The sequence below is a fragment of the Coregonus clupeaformis genome, unplaced genomic scaffold (genome assembly GCF_020615455.1).
Source record: "Coregonus clupeaformis isolate EN_2021a unplaced genomic scaffold, ASM2061545v1 scaf1005, whole genome shotgun sequence".
Classification (NCBI taxonomy): domain Eukaryota; kingdom Metazoa; phylum Chordata; class Actinopteri; order Salmoniformes; family Salmonidae; genus Coregonus; species Coregonus clupeaformis.
The window spans coordinates 69,838-90,903 of record NW_025534459.1 but is presented as its reverse complement, the minus strand read 5'-3'; the positions used below and the strand labels follow the sequence as shown (position 1 = coordinate 90,903).

Here is a 21,066-nt window from a genome sequence, read left to right as displayed (position 1 = left end):
TTATACCTGTGATAAAACAATCCAATAATTCAATATTACAAACTGGGTAGTTTGGTTCCTGGATGTTGATTGGCTGAAAGCTGTGGTATATGAGATTTTTGCCGCGTTCACGTGCTGGTCGGAACTCGGAAATGTCCGACTTGCTAACTGGTTGAATGATGCACATGTATAACTACAACCAGTTAGCAAGTCGGAAATGTCAAAGTTTCTTAGTTCCGACTAGCATGTGAACGCGGCATATAAACCGGGTAGTCTGGGTCCTGGATAATGATTGGTTGAAAGCTGTGGTATGTCAGACAATATACCAAGTGTATGAGTTGTTTACTGTTCTAATTATGTTGGTAACCAGTTTATAATAGCAATAAGGCACCTTGGGGGTTTGTGGTAAATGGCCAATATACCACGGCTAAGGACTGTATCTTTGCTCTGTGCCTAAAAACAGCCCTCATGCTGCGTTTGTAACCAAGTTGGAATTTAACACATACGACTGGGAAAAATCCACTTGACCGGCCCTCCAACTGGTCATTACTAGTGGGAAACTGGTCCATCATCCTGAGCTCCCACTTCTCCCACATGATGACCTCTAACGTCACCTACTAAGGAAATGACCCCTATAACAGCATTTTCAACAGTTAAATGCAAAACAAAACAATTCATGAAAAGCTATCTAGTAATATGGTTTTTTAACTATAATTTGTTTACAAGCATGATATATGTACTTTTAGTTTATGGTTTACGCAGCTTGTTGGCCATTAGCCAATCACCGTTTCTAAACGAGTTTAAGGCACGTGAATGCATCCACTGGTAAATTCCCACCTCCCACTTAGTTATGAATGCATCATCAGCTGTGGTATATTGGCCACATACCGCACACATTCGGGCCTTATTGCTTAAATAATATACTGTACATGCCTTAGACAAAAACATTACTATGCCTAATATATGAGTCAATGAACTCACAAATTCATGCAGATTATTTTTGTTAAACCAATCAATACTTGCATTGTGTAATGCTATTTGACCTTTACTTTGTCAGAAAATTGGGTATTGTTGTGACAAGAATGACCTGTTGTGCAAGAAACTAATAAAAACGAATAGATAAAGGGGGCGATTTATTTTGTCAAAGCCATAGAGACGGTCGGGTGACGTGTAATGAGTTGAACGTTATCCCCGACCAACCAATGGGCTGTGATAGCCTGCTGACACTTTCACTTTCTGATTACTAGAAATCAGGAGGACGTTTCTGAAAGTACAGACACAGACGACCTTCTCGTCAAACCTGATTGTGATTAGTTATTATCTGTGTTGGTTGACGTCGTGACAGTATTATGCGGTAAGTAGACTACGAACGCGTAATCTTAATTTGTGTATATTTTTCATGGGCAGCATGGGCGCTAGATCTTCACTATCGTCTGTCTAGGCTTGGTATGCATTTAGCCAAGGTGTATCAGGCAGGGGAACGATCACGCTGAGTAAAGAAAGTGCATGTTGTGGAGGATACTATATAGAGAGAGGGAGGCTCTGACAGTGAGGAACTGGTCTGCATCAGTACAGGTCACTCTCAGGGCCAGAAATGGTTTGTGCAGCTAAAACAGAATAATAAAAGACAATAATGCCCGTTTGACACAGGGGCAACATGTTAAGAGTAGGATAATGAAAGAGAGAATATCACCAAATACCCCACTACAGGCAAGCAACACACAGCTGAAACTGTACTCAGGAGAGTTAATTTGGTCAATGGGGCGATATCGCACAGACTGTGTCATTAAGGGGGTGAAGCACAAGCTACTCTTTGAAGTTGTGGAGTCAGACCAAAACCCACTACTCTCTGGTTGTACTTGTGAGCGCTTAGGAGTCATGACTGTCACAATTCCAGGGGAGCTTAACAAAGTGGAGCAGTGCCCCAAAGAGGCATTGAGCGCATATTCTGACATTTTCAATGATGCAGTGGAGTCTGTGCCAGATGTCCACTTACAGTCTGGTCTCATAGACTAGACGTAACATAGTAAAGTATATCCGAGACACTCAAATTAGTATATGTTATGTATGGCATTGTTACATAAGACAGATGGTTACTTAAGGTGGTTTGGCGGGGTGGGTGTATAAGGTGAACGTCTAGCAACTCAAAGGTTGCGAGTTCGAATCTCATCATGGACAACTTTAGTATTTTAGCTAATTAGCAAGTTTTCAACTACTTACTACTTTTGAGCTACTTTGCAACTCCTTAGCATGTTAGCTAACCCTTCCCCTAACTCTAACCATAACCCTTATAGGTATCCCTTACCCTAACCTTAACCCTTTAACCTAACTCCTAAATGTAACCCTAACCTTAACCCTAACCCCTAGCCTAGCTAATGTTAGCCAGCAAGAATTTGTAACATAGAATTTGTTTTTTGCAAATTCGTAACATATAGTACGTTTAGCAAATTCCTAACATATAATACAAATTGTAATTCATGACATATCATAAGAAATGGATGATGGACATCCACAAAATAATACATACCATACGAAATGTAACATATCATATTAATACGAAATAATACGAAATGCTCTGAGACCAGGTTGCCACTTTGTAATGGCAGTGGTGGAAAAGTACCCAATTGTCATACTTGAGTAAAAGTAAAGATACCTTAATAGAAATTGACTCAAGTGAAAGTCATCCAGTAAAATCCTACTTGAGTAAAAGTCTAACAGTATTTGGTTTTAAATATACTTAAGTATCAAAAGTAAAAGTATCAATCAATTCAAATTCCTTATATTAACCAAACCAGACAGCACAATGTTCTTATTTTTTTAATTTACGGAGAGCCAGGGGCACACTCCAACACTCAGACATAATTTACAAACGAAGCATGTGTTTAGTGAGTCCGCCAGATCAGAGGCAGTAGGGATAACCAGGAATGTTCTCTTGATAACTGTGTGAATTCGACCATTTTCCTGTCCTGCTAGAAAGTAGAAAGTACCTAAGTTTCTTTAGGAATGTAGTGAAGTAAAAGTAAAAGTAGTCCAAAATATAAATAGTAAAGTAAAGTACAGATACCCCAAAAAACTACTTAAGTAGTACTTTCAAGTTTTTTTACTTAAGTACTTTACACCACTGTGTAATGGACTCGAGGTCGTCCCTGTGCAATATGCACCACGGAATGTGCCTCTAGCCTTGAAGGCATGAGTGAAAGCCCAACTACATAAACATGAGCGTTATGGACATGTCACCCCAGTGACTGAGCCGATGCCCTGGCTAAGCAACATGGTCGTGGTTGCCAAGCCATAAAATATCAGATGATGTATGGACCCAAAGCCCCTTTATCAGGCACTGAAAAGGTCTCACTACCTTATGCCAACATTAGAGGATGTGTTGTAAACTGCCCAAGGCACGCTTATTTACACTGGTGGGTGCCAGAGATGCCTATCTCCAGTGTAAACTCGATGAGGACAGTTACCGGATGACTACAATCTGGACGCCATGGGGGAGGATGAGATGGCTGAAACTTCCCTTTGGCGTGTCCATGGCCCCCGAGATCTATCAACGTAAGCAACATGAACTGCTGGGGGACCTTCGAGGCATCGAGCCGATCACAGACGATATTCTTGTGTCTGATGCGGGGACTCTGATGAAGAGGCGAGCGTCAACACGACAACAACCTGCGCACATTGATGGAGCGGTGCAGGGAGGTGAGGCTCAGGCTCTGTGTGTAAAAGCTGCAGTTCAAGCTGAAAGCAGTTCCGTTTCATGGACACATACTATCCTCCGAGGGACTGAAAATAGACCCCGAGAAGACCTGGGCTGTACTGGACATGCCGACACCCACTGATGCCAAGGCAGTACAGCGTTTCATTGGCTTTGTGACATACCTGGCAAAGTTCCTGCCAAAGCTGTCTGAGGTGTGTGAGCCACTTTGCCGGCTCCTGGACAAGGACAGTGTGTGTCACTGGGTGCCTAAACATGACCAAGCTGTACAGGAAATAAAGCTCCTGGTGTCGTTCACACGTGTTTTGAGGTACTACGAAGTCTCGAAACCGGTCTCTGTGCAGAGTGGTGCAAGCAATAATGGATTACATGCTGACCGAACCAGCTCCGCTTGTGAGTCTGCATTCACCATCATGCGTGTGTTGATTTTGTCTACCCCTCCCGACGCGTTCAAGACATGCAGGTTAAAATACCAAAAACCAACTATATTAATTTGGGGATAGGTTGAAACACACATGAAACATTCATGGACATTTAGCTAGCTTGCTTTTGCTAGCTTATTTGTCCTGGAAAATGAACATTGGGTTGTTATTTTACCTGAAATGCATAAGGCCCTTTTTTTTGCTGGATCTTTGTTGAATTTTGACCCTTACATTTATATTTTAGTCATTTAGCAGACGCTCTTATCCAGAGCGACTTACAGTTAATGAGTGCATACATTATTATTATTTTTTTTTAATACTGGCCCCCCGTGGGAATCGAACCCACAACCCTGGACCAATTGTGCGCCGCCCCATGGGTCTTCCGGTCGCGGCCGGCTACGACAGAGCCTGGATTCGAACCAGGATCTCTAGTGGCACAGCTAACACTGCGATGCAGTGCCTTAGACCACTGCACCACTCGTCTTTTTGAGTCTTGTTGAGTCATACAAAATCGGTGAGTCATACATGTGGGTGTATGCTCCTAAAAACAAATGAGGAGATGGGAGAGGTGGGACTTGCAGCGCGTGGTTCTCAATGCTGGTCCTGGGGACCCAAAGGGGTGCATATTTTTGTTTTTGCCCTAGCACTACACACCTGATTCAAATCATCAACTCATCATCAGGCTTTGATTATTTGAATCAGGTGTGTAGTGCTAGGGCAAAAACAAAAATATGCACCCCTTTGGGTCCCCACGACCGGTATTGAGAACCACTGTGTTAGGGTATTGCTTAATGCAACAGGGACAGCCGTGGCGTTTGCCTCGCGAGCATTGACACCAACGGAGCAAAACTCAGCTCAAATAGAAAAGGAATGTTTTAGTATTGTATTTGCTTGCCAGAGATTTCATCATTATCTATATGGCAGAGAGTTAATAACAGCTGAGACAGACCATAAGCCGTTGATCTTCAAGAAGCTGCTCCTCTGTGCCCCTAAGCGTTTCCAAGGTATGTTAATGCAGCTGCAAAACTACAACCTGGGTGTCACCTTAAAGCCTGGGCCGGAAATGTACATCAGCAACGCTCTGAGCAGAGCAACAACACAAGGCAGGAGGACAGATGCACCAAACCACAGCACACTGTGAGCAGGCACAGAAATGCAATGTTACAAACCACAGGTTCCGCCAGATCTTATAGTGCACAGAGGTGGATGAGGACTTACAGGACTTAATGTCAGTAGTTCTTTCAGGATGACCAGCTGTGAAAGAGGACACATCTTTGAGTTTAAGAGACTATTGGTCAAGGACATGTATCCAACTGCTCAGCCTAATGAATATGCACGAGCACATCAACATGAATCAATGATGTCACATGACATCCCAGAGCACCCATGGCAAACAGTGAGCATGGACCTTTTTGCATATGCAGGAAAGGACTTCCTGATCATGGTTGATCATTACGCAGATTACTGGGAGGTGGAGCCAGACGTGTCAGCTGACACGGTCGTCACACGCCAGTCATGGACAAACAGACTGTGTAATCATGGATAATGGGGGGGTGCTATGATTCAGCCAGATTTAAAACAATTTCAGAGTGTTGTTTCACTCGTCACCTCCTCCCCTCACCATCCACGAGCCAATGGAATGGCAGAGTCAGCTGTCAAGAGAGTGAAAGGCTCATGCAAGAGGGCCAAGCTAGACGGTATGGACATATGGTCAGCTATACTGCAGTGGTGAAACACGCCCACAGAGGGGATGGACAGTAGCCCTGCACAGAGTCTGATGTCGCGCAGACTCAAGTCATTGCTGGTGGCACCCAACCTGCTGAAGCCCTCTTAGGTTATGGGTGTCACCAGTAGCGGTGCGTGGGTAAAATCACTGGGGAGGCCAGAAAAAAAGCCATCATACAACCTATGTTTTGTGATAATTGCGTTGTTTGCTCTATAACCTGTTAATTCACAGTGCCGTGCATTTGTGGACGCCAAGGGAAGCCAGGCTTCCCCAATTTTTTGCCTCCAAAATATGAATATATGTATAAAATAATTTATCTTTCGTAATTTTCCTTCACTTGTCAAGAGGCTGAATGTATCTCACAGGAGAAAGCATCCGAGCGAGCGAAACAGCGCCCCTCTGTCTCTCTTCGTGTAGGCCATCTATCTAATGCTATCTGATCCAAACGAGTATGACATTGTTGCTGCCTGTAGCATTGAATGCAAGGGAAGCCAGCGAGCATTTGGACTCCCTTAACAATCAGTGTTGAGCTAAACTGAGCGGGCTCAACTGTGAATGGTCCTGGCGAGAAAAAATAAAGTGTCAAGGGAAGCCAGCTTGGATTTGGCATCTCTCCTATCAAATCACTTTGAGAGCATACATCATTAACAGAAACAACTTGAATTGTTGCATCTTGTTGTGTTGTTGTTCTTCGGTGGCTAGCTAGCTAGCTAAAATTGTCCCTTTCCTAAATTAGCCGTGGATGGAGATAGGGATTTGGACATTAGAAGGCTAATGTTAACTAGCTAACGTTGCCCATGAATGGAAGTTAGGCTAGCGAGCAAGCATTGTAGCCAGGTAGCCTAGGACAACAAAAAATTAAAGTGTGTGCTGTCTGACAGGGTGATAGACCATTTCGTCAACATGAAAGAGAGGATAGCATTGGTGTTTCTCTACAAGTAGGGTGAGTCAATATGTTTTTCTACTTGCACGATGCACGCACACACACACGCACACTCAGAAGTCAGAACCATGGACAGCCACATCATATTTAGCTTATGTTGATTGGACTAAATTGTTTTCGGTATCTTTTAGTTGTCACTGTATTAGACGAAGCAGAGGTGATTTGATGATGTTAAAATGTTTTAGTTGAAATGGTGCCTGAATAGTGGAGGCAGCTCCTGTTTTCTTTGCGACTTGCGGTACCTCTCTATGGTCCTAAATCAATAGTTGTTTAGTGGTCCAAAAATTTCGGAAACATTAACTTGCTTAACCATGCTGTAGGTCATGTAACTGTCTGTTATATGCAATATGCATCATGGACTTCACCAGACAGAGGTTGCTGTCCGGTTTTGTGATAAAACAAAGGTGTGGTTTTAATTTATTCTGCCTGTCACGGTCGTTGAGAGACTGGTTAGACCAAGGTGCAGCGTGGTATGCGTACACGTTTATTAATATGAATAAATACTTGACAAAATAACAAAACAACGAAACGTGAAGTCCTATGGACTATACACACAACAAGCCTAATAGGAACACAAACAAGATCCCACAACTAAGGTAGGCAACTAGGCTACTTAAGGATGATCCCCAATCAGAGACAACGAGCGATAGCTGCCTCTGATTGGGAATCACACCCGGCCAAACATAGAAATACAAATACTAGACTCCAACATAGAAATACAATAACATAGATCTCACACCCTGACCCAACCATCAAGAGTTCTCTAGGTCAGGGCGTGACAGTACCCCCCCCCCCACCCAAAAGGTGCGTACTCCGGCCGCACCAACCTAATTCATTAGGGGAGGGTCCGGGTGGGCATTCAGCCTCGGAGGCGGCTCCGGCTCCTGGCGTGACCACCTCTCCCTCTCTGCCTCCCCGTTGTGCCCCTGGTCTGGTCTGGACCTCAGCGCGATGCTTCCCCTCTCCTTCCTCCCACAATGCACCAAGCCCTGTCTGGACCCTGGTGTGGGAGGCCCCGACCCTGGAGAGGGGCTGACGTCTGGGCCTGGAGTAGAGCCGCTGCCCGGAGCTGAACTGGACGCCGGTGGAGTGGACTGCTCTGGCTCCGGAGTGGAGCCGCTGACCGGAGCTGGACTGGACCCCGGTGGAGCGGACTGCTCAGGCTCCGGAGTGGAGCCGCTGACCAGAGCTGGACTTGGCACCGGTGGAGCGGACTGCTCTGGCTCCGGAGTGGATCCGCTGACCGGAGCTGGACTGGACACCGGTGGAGCGGGCTGCTCTGGCTCCGGAGTGGAGCCGCTGACCGGAGCTGGACTGGGCACCGGTGAAGCGGACTGCTCTGGCTCCGGAGTGGATCCGCTGACCGGAGCTGGACTAGGCACCGGTGGAGCGGACTGCTCTGGCTCCGGAGTGGATCCGCTGACCGGAGCTGAACTGGACACCGGTGGAGCGGACTGCTCTGGCTCCGGAGTGGATCCGCTGACCGGAGCTGGACACCGGTGGAGCGGACTGCTCTGACTCCGGAGTGGAACCGCTGACCGGAGCTGGACTGGGAACATGCACCACTGGTCTGGTTTGAGGAGCAGGCACGGGTCGTGCCGGACTGGAGCTGAACTGGTTTGGTGCGAGGAGCAGGCATGGGCCGTGCCGGTCTGGATACACGCACCACTGGTTTGGTGATGGGAGCAGGTACGGGCCGTACCGGACTGGATACACGCACCACTGGTTTGGTGCGGGGAGCAGGTACGGGGCGTACAGGGCTGGCGACATGCACCACTGGTTTGTTGCGGGGAGCAGGTACGGGCCGTACTGGACTGGATACACGCACCACTGGTTTGGTGCAGGGAGCAGGTACGGGGCATACCGGGCTGGCGACACGCACCACTGGTTTGGTGCGGGGAGCAGGTACGGGGCGTACCGGCCTGGCGACAGGCACCACTGGTTTGGTGCGGGGAGCAGGTATGGGGCGTACCGGGCTGGCGACACGCACCACTGGTTTGGTGCGAGGAGCTGGCACAGGCCGTACCGGGCTGTGGAGGCGCACTGGAGGTCTGGAGCGTAGAGCTGGCACAACCTGTCTTGGCTGGATGCACACTTCCACACGGTACGTGCGTGGCGTTAGCACAGGACGTACTGGGCTGTGAACGCGCACTGGAGACACAGTACGTAGAACCGGCGCAGGATATGCTGGACCGAGGAGGCGTACTGGAGACCAGGAGCGTTGAGCCGGCACAACCCGTCCTGGCTGGATGCCCATTTTCGCACGGCACGTGCGTGGCGCTAGCACAGGACGCACTGGACTGTGCAGGCGCACTGGCGATCACGGTCACGATCACGGTCACATACTTCTTAGCGTGAATATGGGGAGTTGGCTCTGCTCTGAACCCTGGCTCCGCCAACCACCCAGTGTGCCCCCCAATTGTTTTTTTCTTGGGGCTGCTTCTCAGGCTTTCTTCGTGACCGCGTCCTTTTATGTCGCCGTTTCTCTCCTACCTGGGCTTCCTCCTTCGCCCAGGGTCCTTTATCGGCTACACTCTCCTTCTCCACCCTCATCCCTTTCAGGGCCTCCATATGGTTGGCCAGATCCTCTCTTATCTCCTTCCAAGTCCATGATCTCTGCTCCTCCTGGGCACGCTGCTTGGTCCGTTGGTGGTGGGATTGTTATGTGAATTATTTAACAAACTATTTCATGTCTCAGTGCATCTCCCAAAATGAAGGAACGGACAGAGTCCCGGTCTGCATAGTCAGAGATTTATTCATTGAGAATTCTGCCATCACAATTTCAGAGTCCATCTTTTATACTCATTCGTCATACAAAAATCCCTCCTCTCTGTAGGCGGGCTGTAGTTTTCCACTTTAAAACTGCTCTCCTGACCATCAGTACACACACACACACATACACACACACACACACACACACACACACATACACACACACCCACATGCATTCCTTAGTTATCGCCGTCCTCACAATATCCTGCATACTCCTTAAAAAGCCTAACAGTTTCTCTCCTCCCTAAATTGGTAGGCCCCTTTATTTTGGTTTCTCAGTTGTCTGTAGACAGTTCTCCTTGTCCTTTGTTGTCTGGCCTAACTCTTACTCACATTGCTAAATAGTAGCACAATGTCATAATCTTTACTGGTCCTACACTCACACATTACCAGGTAGTAGATTCTAACACATCTCACACAGTTTCAGAGTGTAATAATTAGTCACTACTAAGAAAGTACTAATCATACTTAAAACAAGAACATTTCACAACTATATTGAAGGGTGGAACCTACACAAGGCTGGAATGGGCTACAAGACCATCGCCAAGCAGCTTGGTGAGGAGGTGACAACAGTTGGTGCGATTATTCGCAAATGGAAGAAACACAAAAGAACTGTCAATCTCCCTCGGCCTAGGGCTCCATGCAAGTTCTCACCTCGTGGAGTTGCAATGATCATGAGAACGGTGAGGAATCAGCCCAGAACTACACGGGAGGATCTTGTCAATGATCTCAAGGCAGCTGGGACCATAGTCACCAAGAAAACAATTGGTAACACACTACGCCGTGAACGACTGAAATCCTGCAGCGCCCGCAAGGTCCCCCTGCTCAAGAAAGCACATATACATGCCCGTCTGAAGTTTGCCAATGAACATCTGAATGATTCAGAGGAGAACTGGGTGAAAGTGTTGTGGTCAGATGAGACCAAAATGGAGCTCTTTGGCATCAACTCAACTCGCCGTGTTTGGAGGAGGAGGAATGCTGCCTATGACCCCAAGTACACCATCCCCACCGTCAAACATGGAGGTGGAAACATTATGCTTTGGGGGTGTTTTTCTGCTAAGGGGACAGGACAACTTTACCGCATCAAAGGGACGATGGACAGGGTCATGTACCGTCAAATCTTGGGTGAGAACCTCCTTCCCTCAGCCAGGGCATTGAAAATGGGTCGTGGATGGGTATTCCAGCATGACAATGACCCAAAACACACGGCCAAGGCAACAAAGGAGTGGCTCAAGAAGAGGCACATTAAGGTCCTGGAGTGGCCTAGACAGTCTCCAGACCTTAATCCCATAGAAAATCTGTGGACGGAGCTGAAGGTTTGAGTTGCCAAACGTCAGGCTCGAAATCTTAATGACTTGGAGAAGATCTGCAAAGAGGAGTGGGACAAAATCCCTCCTGAGATGTGTGCAAACCTGGTGGCCAACTACAAGAAACGTTTGACCTCTGTGATTGCCAACAAGGGTTTTTCCACCAAGTACTAAGTCATGTTTTGCAGAGGGGTCAAATACTTATTTCCCTCATTAAAATGCAAATCAATTTATAACATTTTTGACATGCGTTTTTCTGGATTTTTTTGTTGTTATTCTGTCTCCCACTGTTCAAATAAACCTACCATTAAAATTATAGACTGATCATTTCTTTGTCAGTGGGCAAACATACAAAATCAGCAGCGGATCAAATACTTTTTTCCCTCACTGTATACCCTAAACTCAGTCAATACCGAAAAACTCCATAAAATTCACTGTGTGTGCTCCTTTAAGACTTATCACCTTTGACCTGTTGAAAACCCCCTAAAATCTAAATAACAACCCTTTATAAACATCATACTAGGTGTGTTGTTTTTTATTTGAAAAACCCAATTGAAAAACAACAACCAAAAATAGCCAGGCCCCACTTAATTTGGTAGCTCACTTTTACGACCTAAATACTGCCTAACTCCACTAGACTGCTCCCCCTATCCCTGGGCAACATTCCAATGAGATAAGCGAATCTCTTTCTCCTGGAAGAGAAATTATTCATTTTGTTAACCTTCAATTACCATCAGTAATCTAAAGATGGTAAGTACACACAAAACATGATACAGATATCCCCAGTCCTAACTCATCAATAATCGTTTGTATCAATCTAATTCCTCATAACTAATCCATAAAACCACTCAAAATTCCTCGAGTATACAATGATTATGTTTAATTGATTACCCTTCAGATCATATCCTCTTTAAATCTCACAATGATTATTGAACGCCTAAATCTGCTCCATGTGATCCCATATCAAATGATCCATTATCGTTTATTTGATCAACACCTTAGGAAAATCTGTTTCCCCTTCTATTGTTCCTGTCACCCTTCTTAATGTCATATTTCATTCATTTGCCAATATAATCCCTTACTTCATATAAGTAAGCAGTGATATTTTATTCCAGGCATCTATTTAAAAAATGTTTGATTAGTTGTCTCCTAATGGCCCTTAACATATACTGTAGGGGATTTCCCTCAATCCTGGGAAAAAAAACAAAAACAAAAAACTCCCCCCTCAGAACACATCTCTCAGTCTCTCTAGGTATTGACTAATAGTCTCACTGTCTCCCTGCTTACACTCATGGACTTTGGAGAAGTCGGCATGTCTTTGATAATATTCTCTCAGATTATCACAGAGTTGTGCCAATTTATCTCCATAAGCCCCTCCTTCTGCCCACTCTAGGACCTGCGCATTCCCATCTCCGGGAACCCAGTTTCCTCTCACTGCCACCCAGTCCTTTAACACTATTTGTCTGACTGCCCTCTCTAGTTCCCCTGTATTCAGCTTAAAGCTGGCGGTCAGCCCTTCCATATCTCTTCTGAACTGGTGTACCCCCGTCTTGGGGTGGGGTATCCCTTCCACTGCTCTCACTACATCTCTCTGAGTCCATGCTCTGTATACTTGTAATGTATCAGGCTGGTTGTCTTCTCCTGCTCTGGGGTTTGGCAGGGCTATTAAGGGATAGGATTGCTCCATTTTACCCTTACCACTGCCAGCCCCATCTGACTCTTCCCCATCTGTCTCCTCTACCTCTATTGCTGACTTTCCATCTAACATTACTTTAACAGATAACCAATTATTTTTAACTTTTAGTCAAAACAAACAAAACATCTGTTCCCAGAGCTGCAACTTAAACTACTCTGTTATACTAACCGCTATGTGTTGCTAGGACAATCTCTTTTCTCACCCATTACGTATATCTATGTTTGGGTGAGCAAGTCAATATATCATTATTCTTCCAATTATTATTTTATGAAATCTCTAGTCTCTCATTTAACATATCCCCTTCATCAACATTTTACATTTCACTATGGTCAATTTGACCATAATCCTACATTACTTATACATTTCCCAACATTAATTACCCCCCTAAAAGCTTGACCGAAATGTATTGTATCGACGTCATATGATCACCCCGTACACGTGACCTGTTCCTCCACCATGATTTATCATACCCCTCTTAGTAATGTGAATTGTTGGTAAATGAATAACCACATACCATTAATTCTCCTCTTCACAATGCAAGATTGGGCAAGCCCTTTCTCCACCAGCTTTTAGAAGCTTCAAACGACCTTAAATATAGTCCCTTTCCTCCACAAAGAAAAGGCTATTATTTACAGGATTTATTTTTGTTGTCCGATCACCCACACAGATAAGCAGCCACTCGTGCTTAAATGAATCACTGAATGACTCACAGCCGCTCAAGCTAACCATTCACCCGTACGAGATGAGCAGACCTACTCTATCTTAACCTTCTCTTCACACCACACCTGGAATCACCCCGTTCTGTATAGGTAGTCTTGACTAGTCCCCCAGAATTATCTCATACTCTACGGAATAATTTATCCACACAATGTAATCTTGATAATTCCTGACAGTCTCATACAACAGGAATGGGTTCTCCCTCTTTTCTATACAACCACCTGGAATTATTCATAGATGTGACTTTTGAGCAAATATTAGTTCTCACACGTATACAACCTTACATGATTATTGGTTAACACCATCGGTAACCCTGTCAAGGCGTGCTGTAGGTGCAGTGGCGGAATCAAACGCAGGACGCAGACGGATAATCCAACAGACTTGTATTAAGCCAAAACACGGCAAACGGACAACACTTGCCCGAAGGCGAAATACGCACGAAGGCGAAAATGAAACAAAACAGCGCACAAACAGGTGCGTAAACTCCAGCGCAGTGGAGAGAAGCTCAACCGAGCGAAAACACGTCTGACACAATCAATAACACACAACACCTGACAAACACAACGGGAACTAAATAGGACACTAATGACACTAAATGAAAACAGGTGTGACAACACTCAGACAAAAGCAAACGAACATGAAACATACAACGGTGGCAGCTAGTATTCCGGAGACAACGAACGCCAAAGCCTGCCCGAACAAGGGAGAGAGGCAGCCTCGGCCGAAACCGTGACAAACCCGGAGTTTGTAAGGCTCCAGTTTCATGAAACGGATAGAGTTACGGCAAAATCTACAGTTGTTTGTGACTTTTGACTTTACTAATATTCTATTTCTCACACATGCTATTTTAATTCCTTCTGGTGTACACCCCTCCCTGTATTTCTTTATCCCTGATTATTTGTTGAACATTACTGTTCTATAATCTACTACAGGTTCTCTGAATACAGGGTAGTTTCTTTTGGTAATGGCCTATTACCGTGAATCGTTACGGACCCACCCTGAGCAATCCCAGACTGCCCCAATTAATGAATAAAGACTACTGACCTTATCCTTGCAGCCGAGATTCAATGTAGGTTTGGATTCCGTCACCGTCTCTGTCATTAATCAGGTGTCATCTGGCCTGTCTTAACCCTTAATGTCAAAGGGCAGGACTTTCTATTTACGAATGTATCATTCGCCCGTCGACGGTTTTCAGAGTTACCTGGAATGACAGAAGCAGGTATTGGATTCCGAGCTCGAAGGACCAAGCTGTTATGTGAATTATTTAACAAACTATTTCAGTGTCTCTGTGCGTCTCCCAAAATGAAGGAACTGCATAGTCAGAGATTTATTCATTGAGAATTCTGCCATCACAATTTCAGAGTCCATCTTTTATACTCATTTGTCATACAAAAATCCCTCCTCTCTGTAGGCGGGCTGTAGTTTTCCACTTTAAAACTGCTCTCCTGACCATCAGTACACACACACACACATACACAAACACACACACCCACATGCATTCCTTAGTTATCGCCGTCCTCACAATATCCTGCATACTCCTTAAAAAGCCTAACAGTTTCTCTCCTCCCTAAATTGGGAGGCCCCTTTATCTTGGTTTCTCAGTTGTCTGTAGACAGTTCTCCTTGTCCTTTGTTGTCTGGCCTAACTCTTACTCACATTGCTAAATAGTAGCACAATGTCATAATCTTTACTGGTCCTACACTCACACATTACCAGGTAGTGGATTCTAACACATCTCACACAGTTTCAGAGTGTGATAATTAGTCACTACTAAGAAAGTACTAATCATACTTAAAACAAGAACATTTCACAACTATATTTAAGGGTGGAACATTTAGTCATTACTTTTAACCTGTATATATTTTAATTCCTATATCAGGGATCTTCTGTCACGGTCGTTGAGAGACGGGTTAGACCAAGGTGCAGCGTGGTATGCGTACATGTTTATTAAGATGAATAACCACTTGACAAAATAACAAAACGTGAAGTCCTATGGGCTATACACACAACAAGCCTAACAGGAACACAAACAAGATCCCACAACTAAGGTAGGCAACTAGGCTACTTAAGTATGATCCCCAATCAGAGACAACGAGCAACAGCTGCCTCTGATTGGGAATCACACCCGGCCAAACATAGAAATACAAATACTAGACTCCAACATAGAAATACAATAACATAGATCTCAAACTGAACTCACACCCTGACCCAACCAACAAGAGTTCTCTAGGACAGGGCGTGACACTGCCACTGTGTCTTCTTATTGTCTCGGCCTTTAGGACTATATATCACGGTCGCAAGGCATATGAATTAACAGCAAACAATGCAAATATTACAACACATACAGTGTAGGTTGTAATATAGCTTTGGCTTCCCCAGTGATTTTACGCACGCACCACTACTGTTAATTAATATGCCTTGCGACCATGATACCTGCTGTGCATCTGCGTAGTGGCTGTCTGTCATGACCAACCAAAAGCGATAAGCTATGGACTTTGGGGGGAAGCCCATTTTATACTGTTGGGGTATCAAGCTTGATTGCAGCTTGAATAGAGGATGCTTTATGTACACACCGGTACACAGGGGACACGAGTGTATTACTGGGAATGCACATCAAGCCTAGACGATAGTGCACATCTATTGCCCCTGCATTATCGGCTGACTAGGATAATATATCTTGCCTCAGCCACAATCGATGTAATTATGTATTTCAGTAACAGGCAATCCTGTGTGTGTGTCTCTGCAGCGTCAGTGAAATACAGCCATTAACGAGGTAATGATGCTGCAAATGTTCAATCTGCCTCTCTTTCCTAGATTTGTATTCCTCACGAGAATTTGCAGTATTTGACGTCCCACTCATCCAACACTCTAAACAGTGACTGTTTCTCCGTGGGTCTTACCTAGGCAGCGTAATAAAGGTCCATAAACAGCAGCAGGTGAGTTTATATTTGTAATTTTTGCATCCACTCATGGCCTAATGACTCTTCCCTTGCCCCAATCAGTGAATTCGTAATTTGATGGCCCAGGCTTATTGAATTGTGCAGAACGTTGATAAATGTACCCTTTACAGCAAGGAACAGTAAGGAAAATGTATTCTCTGGGCACAATGTATTTTCTATCTGAAAGTGTTGTGACGTTGTATCAGAATAGGCCTACCGTCCTGAATCTGTTATCGTTTCAAGATCAGAGCAGAGGACATCAAATCCTGTTTCCCTACAGCAGCATCAGTGTGACAATACAAGTATGAGTCAGGTAACTACAATGAAATCATACAGTTAGCTAAATATGCTAAATATGATGTGGCTGTCCATGGTTCTGATTTCTGAGTGTGCGTGTGTGTGCGTGCATCGTGCAAGTAGAAAAACATGTTGACTCACCTTACTTGTAGAGAAACACCAATGCTATCCTCTCTTTAATGTTGATTAAATGGTCTATCACCCTGTCAGACAGCACACACTGAAGTGTCCTCGCAATGAAGAAGCAATTAGAAAGATTTTGGAAATGCTAGAAATACATCCAAAGGTAGTTCACCTTTATTCGAGATGATCATTTAGATAAAGAGGAACATTGTGTCCCCAATTAAATGGGAAAAAGCTAGCTTGAGTTTAGAATAGTAACGTCCAGGGAAATAACACGTAGTTGTAATACTCCTCATGCACACTTACCTGTATGTGTACTGTGTATTTTAACTCAGGTGCAGGATGATGAGGTCTGGGAACTAATCAGACCAGAAGAAGCCAGTGATGCCCCTGAGCTGGAAAACCTGGAGGTATGTGTGGTCTAATTTCAGACTTTGCTACTTGGTCAAATTACGAATGACAGGTCAGAGCAGAGGGAGGTGGTCAGAGCAGAGGGGATCAAATCCTGTTTCCCTGCAGCGCATCATTGTGACAATACAAGTATGATTCAGGTAACTACAATTAAATTATACAGTAAGCAGCTGTGTAAGCCTGTGAACAATACTAAATAGCCTATCAATCTCTTCCTCCTAGCCAAGGATAAGTTTGGAAAAGCAAATCAGGAGCTTCTCACCAGATGCAGCATCTGCCCTTGCAAGTAAGTTATCATATCTCACTGAGCTTTATGCATTGTATCGTCAGTCGTTGTCAACTGTGTTCCTAATTACATCATATTTTGTTTTCAGGAGCTGGAATTAAAGAGGACATTGATATTCAAGAGTTAACAAGAGATGATCTGAACGAACTTCTGCCAGGCCTTGAGCATTTCAAACTTAGAAAGAGGATCAGTGAACTTCTAACCAAATCTAAACAGGTTGGTATAGCCCCAAAAGCTTCTATGGCTACTGTACCACTTTGTGGGATCATTCAGGATAGTTAATAGAATGAATGTTTTTGATTCAATGTAGAATTCCATTGTATGTACTAATCCCCCCATGTTTTCTCAACCTTTTTTGTTTCTTAGGACACAGCTAAACCTATCGATTTAATTCTTAACGAGTTTAGGGACTTCATTTCAGCTGTTGTCATGAAGAGTAAGTCCCTTTTCAAGGACTTTCAGCATAGCTGTCACCCAATACATTTGTGGTGTCTCTTTGGTTGTAATTGTAATTTTATGCACTGGTCACTTTCTCCTTACAGATGCACTTGTTCCTGGGGGAGTGTTACATGGCTACGTCCCTATTCTTAGAGATTTGGAGAAGCAGCTTGCCAAAGCCCTGCACTTCATTCAGGCACATGTTGAACTACTTGAGAGCTACAATAAAGAAGAGCCCATGGAGGCTGAGGGCAATGCTGTGTCCCCATCAGTTGACTCTGCTACAGCAGGAAACCAGCTCATCCTTCATGAATTACAAGACATAGATAATGGTATAAAAATTGTAAACACGTAGATTTCATGAATTGTATAATTTTGTTGAGAAGTTAAACATTCAAGACATTCACTATTGGGACGTTAATGGCGCTCGAACACAGTCTTGTCTTAGTTTGGAATGACTCAGCTAACAGCCCCAATCTTCAATCTTTTTCAGTACATAAAAAATCTGTTAAAGGCGCTTCAGAACGACCAGGTAACTCGAAGTCTTAAACACAGCACATGTTATCAAAACGTAAGAATTCTATAGATGTTTGTAAACCCTTTTACAGCTGGCAAAGCCAACCACAATGACTTGCATAGACTCACAAGAATGTGCTGCAAAAACATTGGATTTTCATTCATAATACTTTGTTGTCCTCAGCCTTAGGTGCTGTAGAGACCCACCCCAAACGACCAAGAACAGATGTGCCACTTACCACTGGTGGGCAGAACAGGCAAAACCTCAAGGAAACCCCAGATGAGACCTCAAAATCATACTCTTACACTTCAGGATCACCATACACTTCAGGAGCAGCTGGTATTGAGCCATCTGCAACATCCTACAAAGGTCATCATCAAAGCATAAAAACTGTTCAATGTCATTCAATCCTTTAAAGTATCATTAATTTCTAAGTAAAAAAAATTGATGTAGCAATCACTGATTGCCTCTTTAAGGAATTGGAAACAATAATGTGTTGAGATAGTTTGATTTGAATTGCTAATTTCAGATAGTTCCTCATCCGTAGATGGTAGCATCCAGGCCCAAAAAGAAAAGGAAGGAAAAGAACCTGGAAGTTGGTGGACGTTCTCCAATCCTTTCATTGGATCTGGGTTAGGAGGAAATGAAACAAAACATTTGCCGGGTGAGATTCTTGGGATATGCTTTGTACTAATCGAAAATCATTTGTTCATGCATTTCCTGTCAGTCCACCGTTCATATCAATCTAATTAGCATAAATCACTCCTCCCCTCTCCGCTGTGATAGCTGATGTGTGATGAGCTTTCTAGCCTGAAATGACTGCAATGGAAATCCACCACTTTTCTTTTGTATGCAACATCTTGGGGATATACTGTATGTAGTGTTGTAATTGAATTATGTTTTGTTTCAAGTAGTTAAAGTCCATTCACAAGTATGTGGAAAAACCCTGAACACTCACCTTGCACTCATGAAACAAGTGGATAATCTGGGACTTAAGCGAGAGGAGACCAGTGCAGAGGACTGCCAAGTCATGATGGTCTTCTGTCCTGTTACATCTCGTGTGGGAACTGACATTGAGGCTGCCATGAGCCAAGTTCCAGGTAGGAAAGCCTTTTGAGATTACACCAAGAAAGTTAAAGTATTCCAGACCGAAAACAATTGTCACTACTACTTCTATCATGGGATTTCAGTTTACTCAACAGGATGTATTGGTCCATGTTGTAGAATTACTTTTTGTCTCCAAATATTTTTTTGTGGAAGTACTTTTCTAAAGATTGCATCGTTTTGTCTCTCAACAGGTAACAGAGATGCCATTCTAGTGGTGATGCACCATACTTATGATCAAAACTTTGTCACAAGCCGGAGATCTGTATCTTACCCCGAAAACATAGTGGAGGAAGTGAATGTTCTCTTCCTTGACTCTGTGGGACTTCTGCATTGTAAAACAAATGATGAAGCAGTGACTCTCATACATAAGGCCTTACAGAAATACAACAGCAGTACTTAGACATTAAGTGCCACATTGTGGCAACACAAGGAAAGAGTCTGAAGTCTGTAACAAGATTACAACGCCGCCAACATTATTTAAAAACCTACAATTCTACAACTTCCACCCAGGGCGTTGGTGACTCATTCTAGTTTAGAATAAAGCATATCACAATCTATGTAGTGAACCAAATGAAAGATTATCTTGCTACTCAATAAGGACAAAATTAGACTTCTCCCTGTAGAACCTCTGGTGTGAGTGAATCATTGAAGATGGGATGCCTCATATGTATTTGTGAATTTCAGCTTGTTCTACTTTTAGTATTAGAAGCACTTATTGTTTAAGGTGTTACCTACTTTGTGACATTATGCCTCAATCATCAGAGATTGAAAAGTTGTACCTACAGTATAGTTGGACCTACAGTATAGTTGGACCTACAGTATAGTTGGACCTACAGTATAGTTGGACCTACAGTATATAGCCTCGTTATTGGTATTTTCTTTTTTCTTTTTATTTAACTTTATTTAGTAAATATTTTCTTAACTATTTTTCTTAAAACTGCATTGTTGGTTAAGGGCTTGTAGGTAAGCATTTCACGGTAAGGTCTACACCTGTTGTATTCGGCGCATGTGACAAATAAAATGTATGAGAATTTGTTGCTTATGAATGTTCTGAATTCTTCTCATAGAATAAGACAAGTACAAGTGTTGCATAAATTATTGAATAACTTAGTAATAATGACATTGATTTTCCCTCAAACTCTTGTGATATCAATGTACATAGACTTATTCAATTGTGTTGTGAGGAATTTCTGTCTGCATATGGACTAATAAAGTACCAATCTATTCCAAAGCTAAATAACAAAATAAAGATGCAGATGCTCATAAAGTTGTTCTTATTTTCATAAAAAAATTAAGAGTACACATGCAACATTGATTAGGACAAGTGTTGAGTCAAATATTTAATATTTTTATATTTATCACAACCCTTGGTAAGAATGTCATTGATTAGAAAAACTGTAATCATATTTTTTTCCAACTCTTCTTCTGATATCAATATAAAGATGCATAGCGGTATTCATTTCTAAACATCCTTCTAGAAATACTATAGGCATGTTTGCATTTATTGTCTCACAAAATAAGTGATTTAGGATCACTGTTCTCTTGCCTCAACCATCTTTCCATCACAAAGTAAAGATAGGCTTTAATGACAAAACAGCAGTTAGGTTTTGATACTTAGTATGATAGTTTTGTCAACTGATGCAAAACCTGCTGTTGTCACTCCCCACTGTTAAT

At 43.5% G+C, this 21,066-nt stretch overlaps 1 protein-coding gene across 6 annotated transcripts; it reads left to right on the top strand.

Annotated features, from left to right (window-relative positions):
- The first annotated feature begins 1,221 nt into the window (after positions 1 to 1,221).
- Positions 1,222 to 20,323, top strand: LOC121548897. 6 transcript variants are annotated; one of them, XM_041860545.2, is made up of 13 exons: positions 1,222 to 1,333; positions 16,089 to 16,210; positions 16,457 to 16,526; positions 16,969 to 17,043; positions 17,267 to 17,330; positions 17,419 to 17,546; positions 17,697 to 17,766; positions 17,873 to 18,100; positions 18,262 to 18,300; positions 18,469 to 18,654; positions 18,815 to 18,949; positions 19,197 to 19,385; positions 19,584 to 20,323. In XM_041860545.2, exons 3-13 carry the CDS (start codon positions 16,518 to 16,520, stop codon positions 19,790 to 19,792), a joined length of 1,332 nt encoding a protein of 443 aa, XP_041716479.1. In that variant the 5' UTR covers positions 1,222 to 1,333; positions 16,089 to 16,210; positions 16,457 to 16,517; the 3' UTR covers positions 19,793 to 20,323. The 6 variants fall into 6 exon arrangements, with proteins under 6 accessions (XP_041716479.1, XP_041716478.1, XP_041716482.1 ...); XM_041860544.2 differs by having other exon boundaries at positions 16,425 to 16,526; XM_041860548.2 differs by having other exon boundaries at positions 16,420 to 16,526; positions 18,833 to 18,949.
- Positions 20,324 to 21,066: the final 743 nt, after the last annotated feature.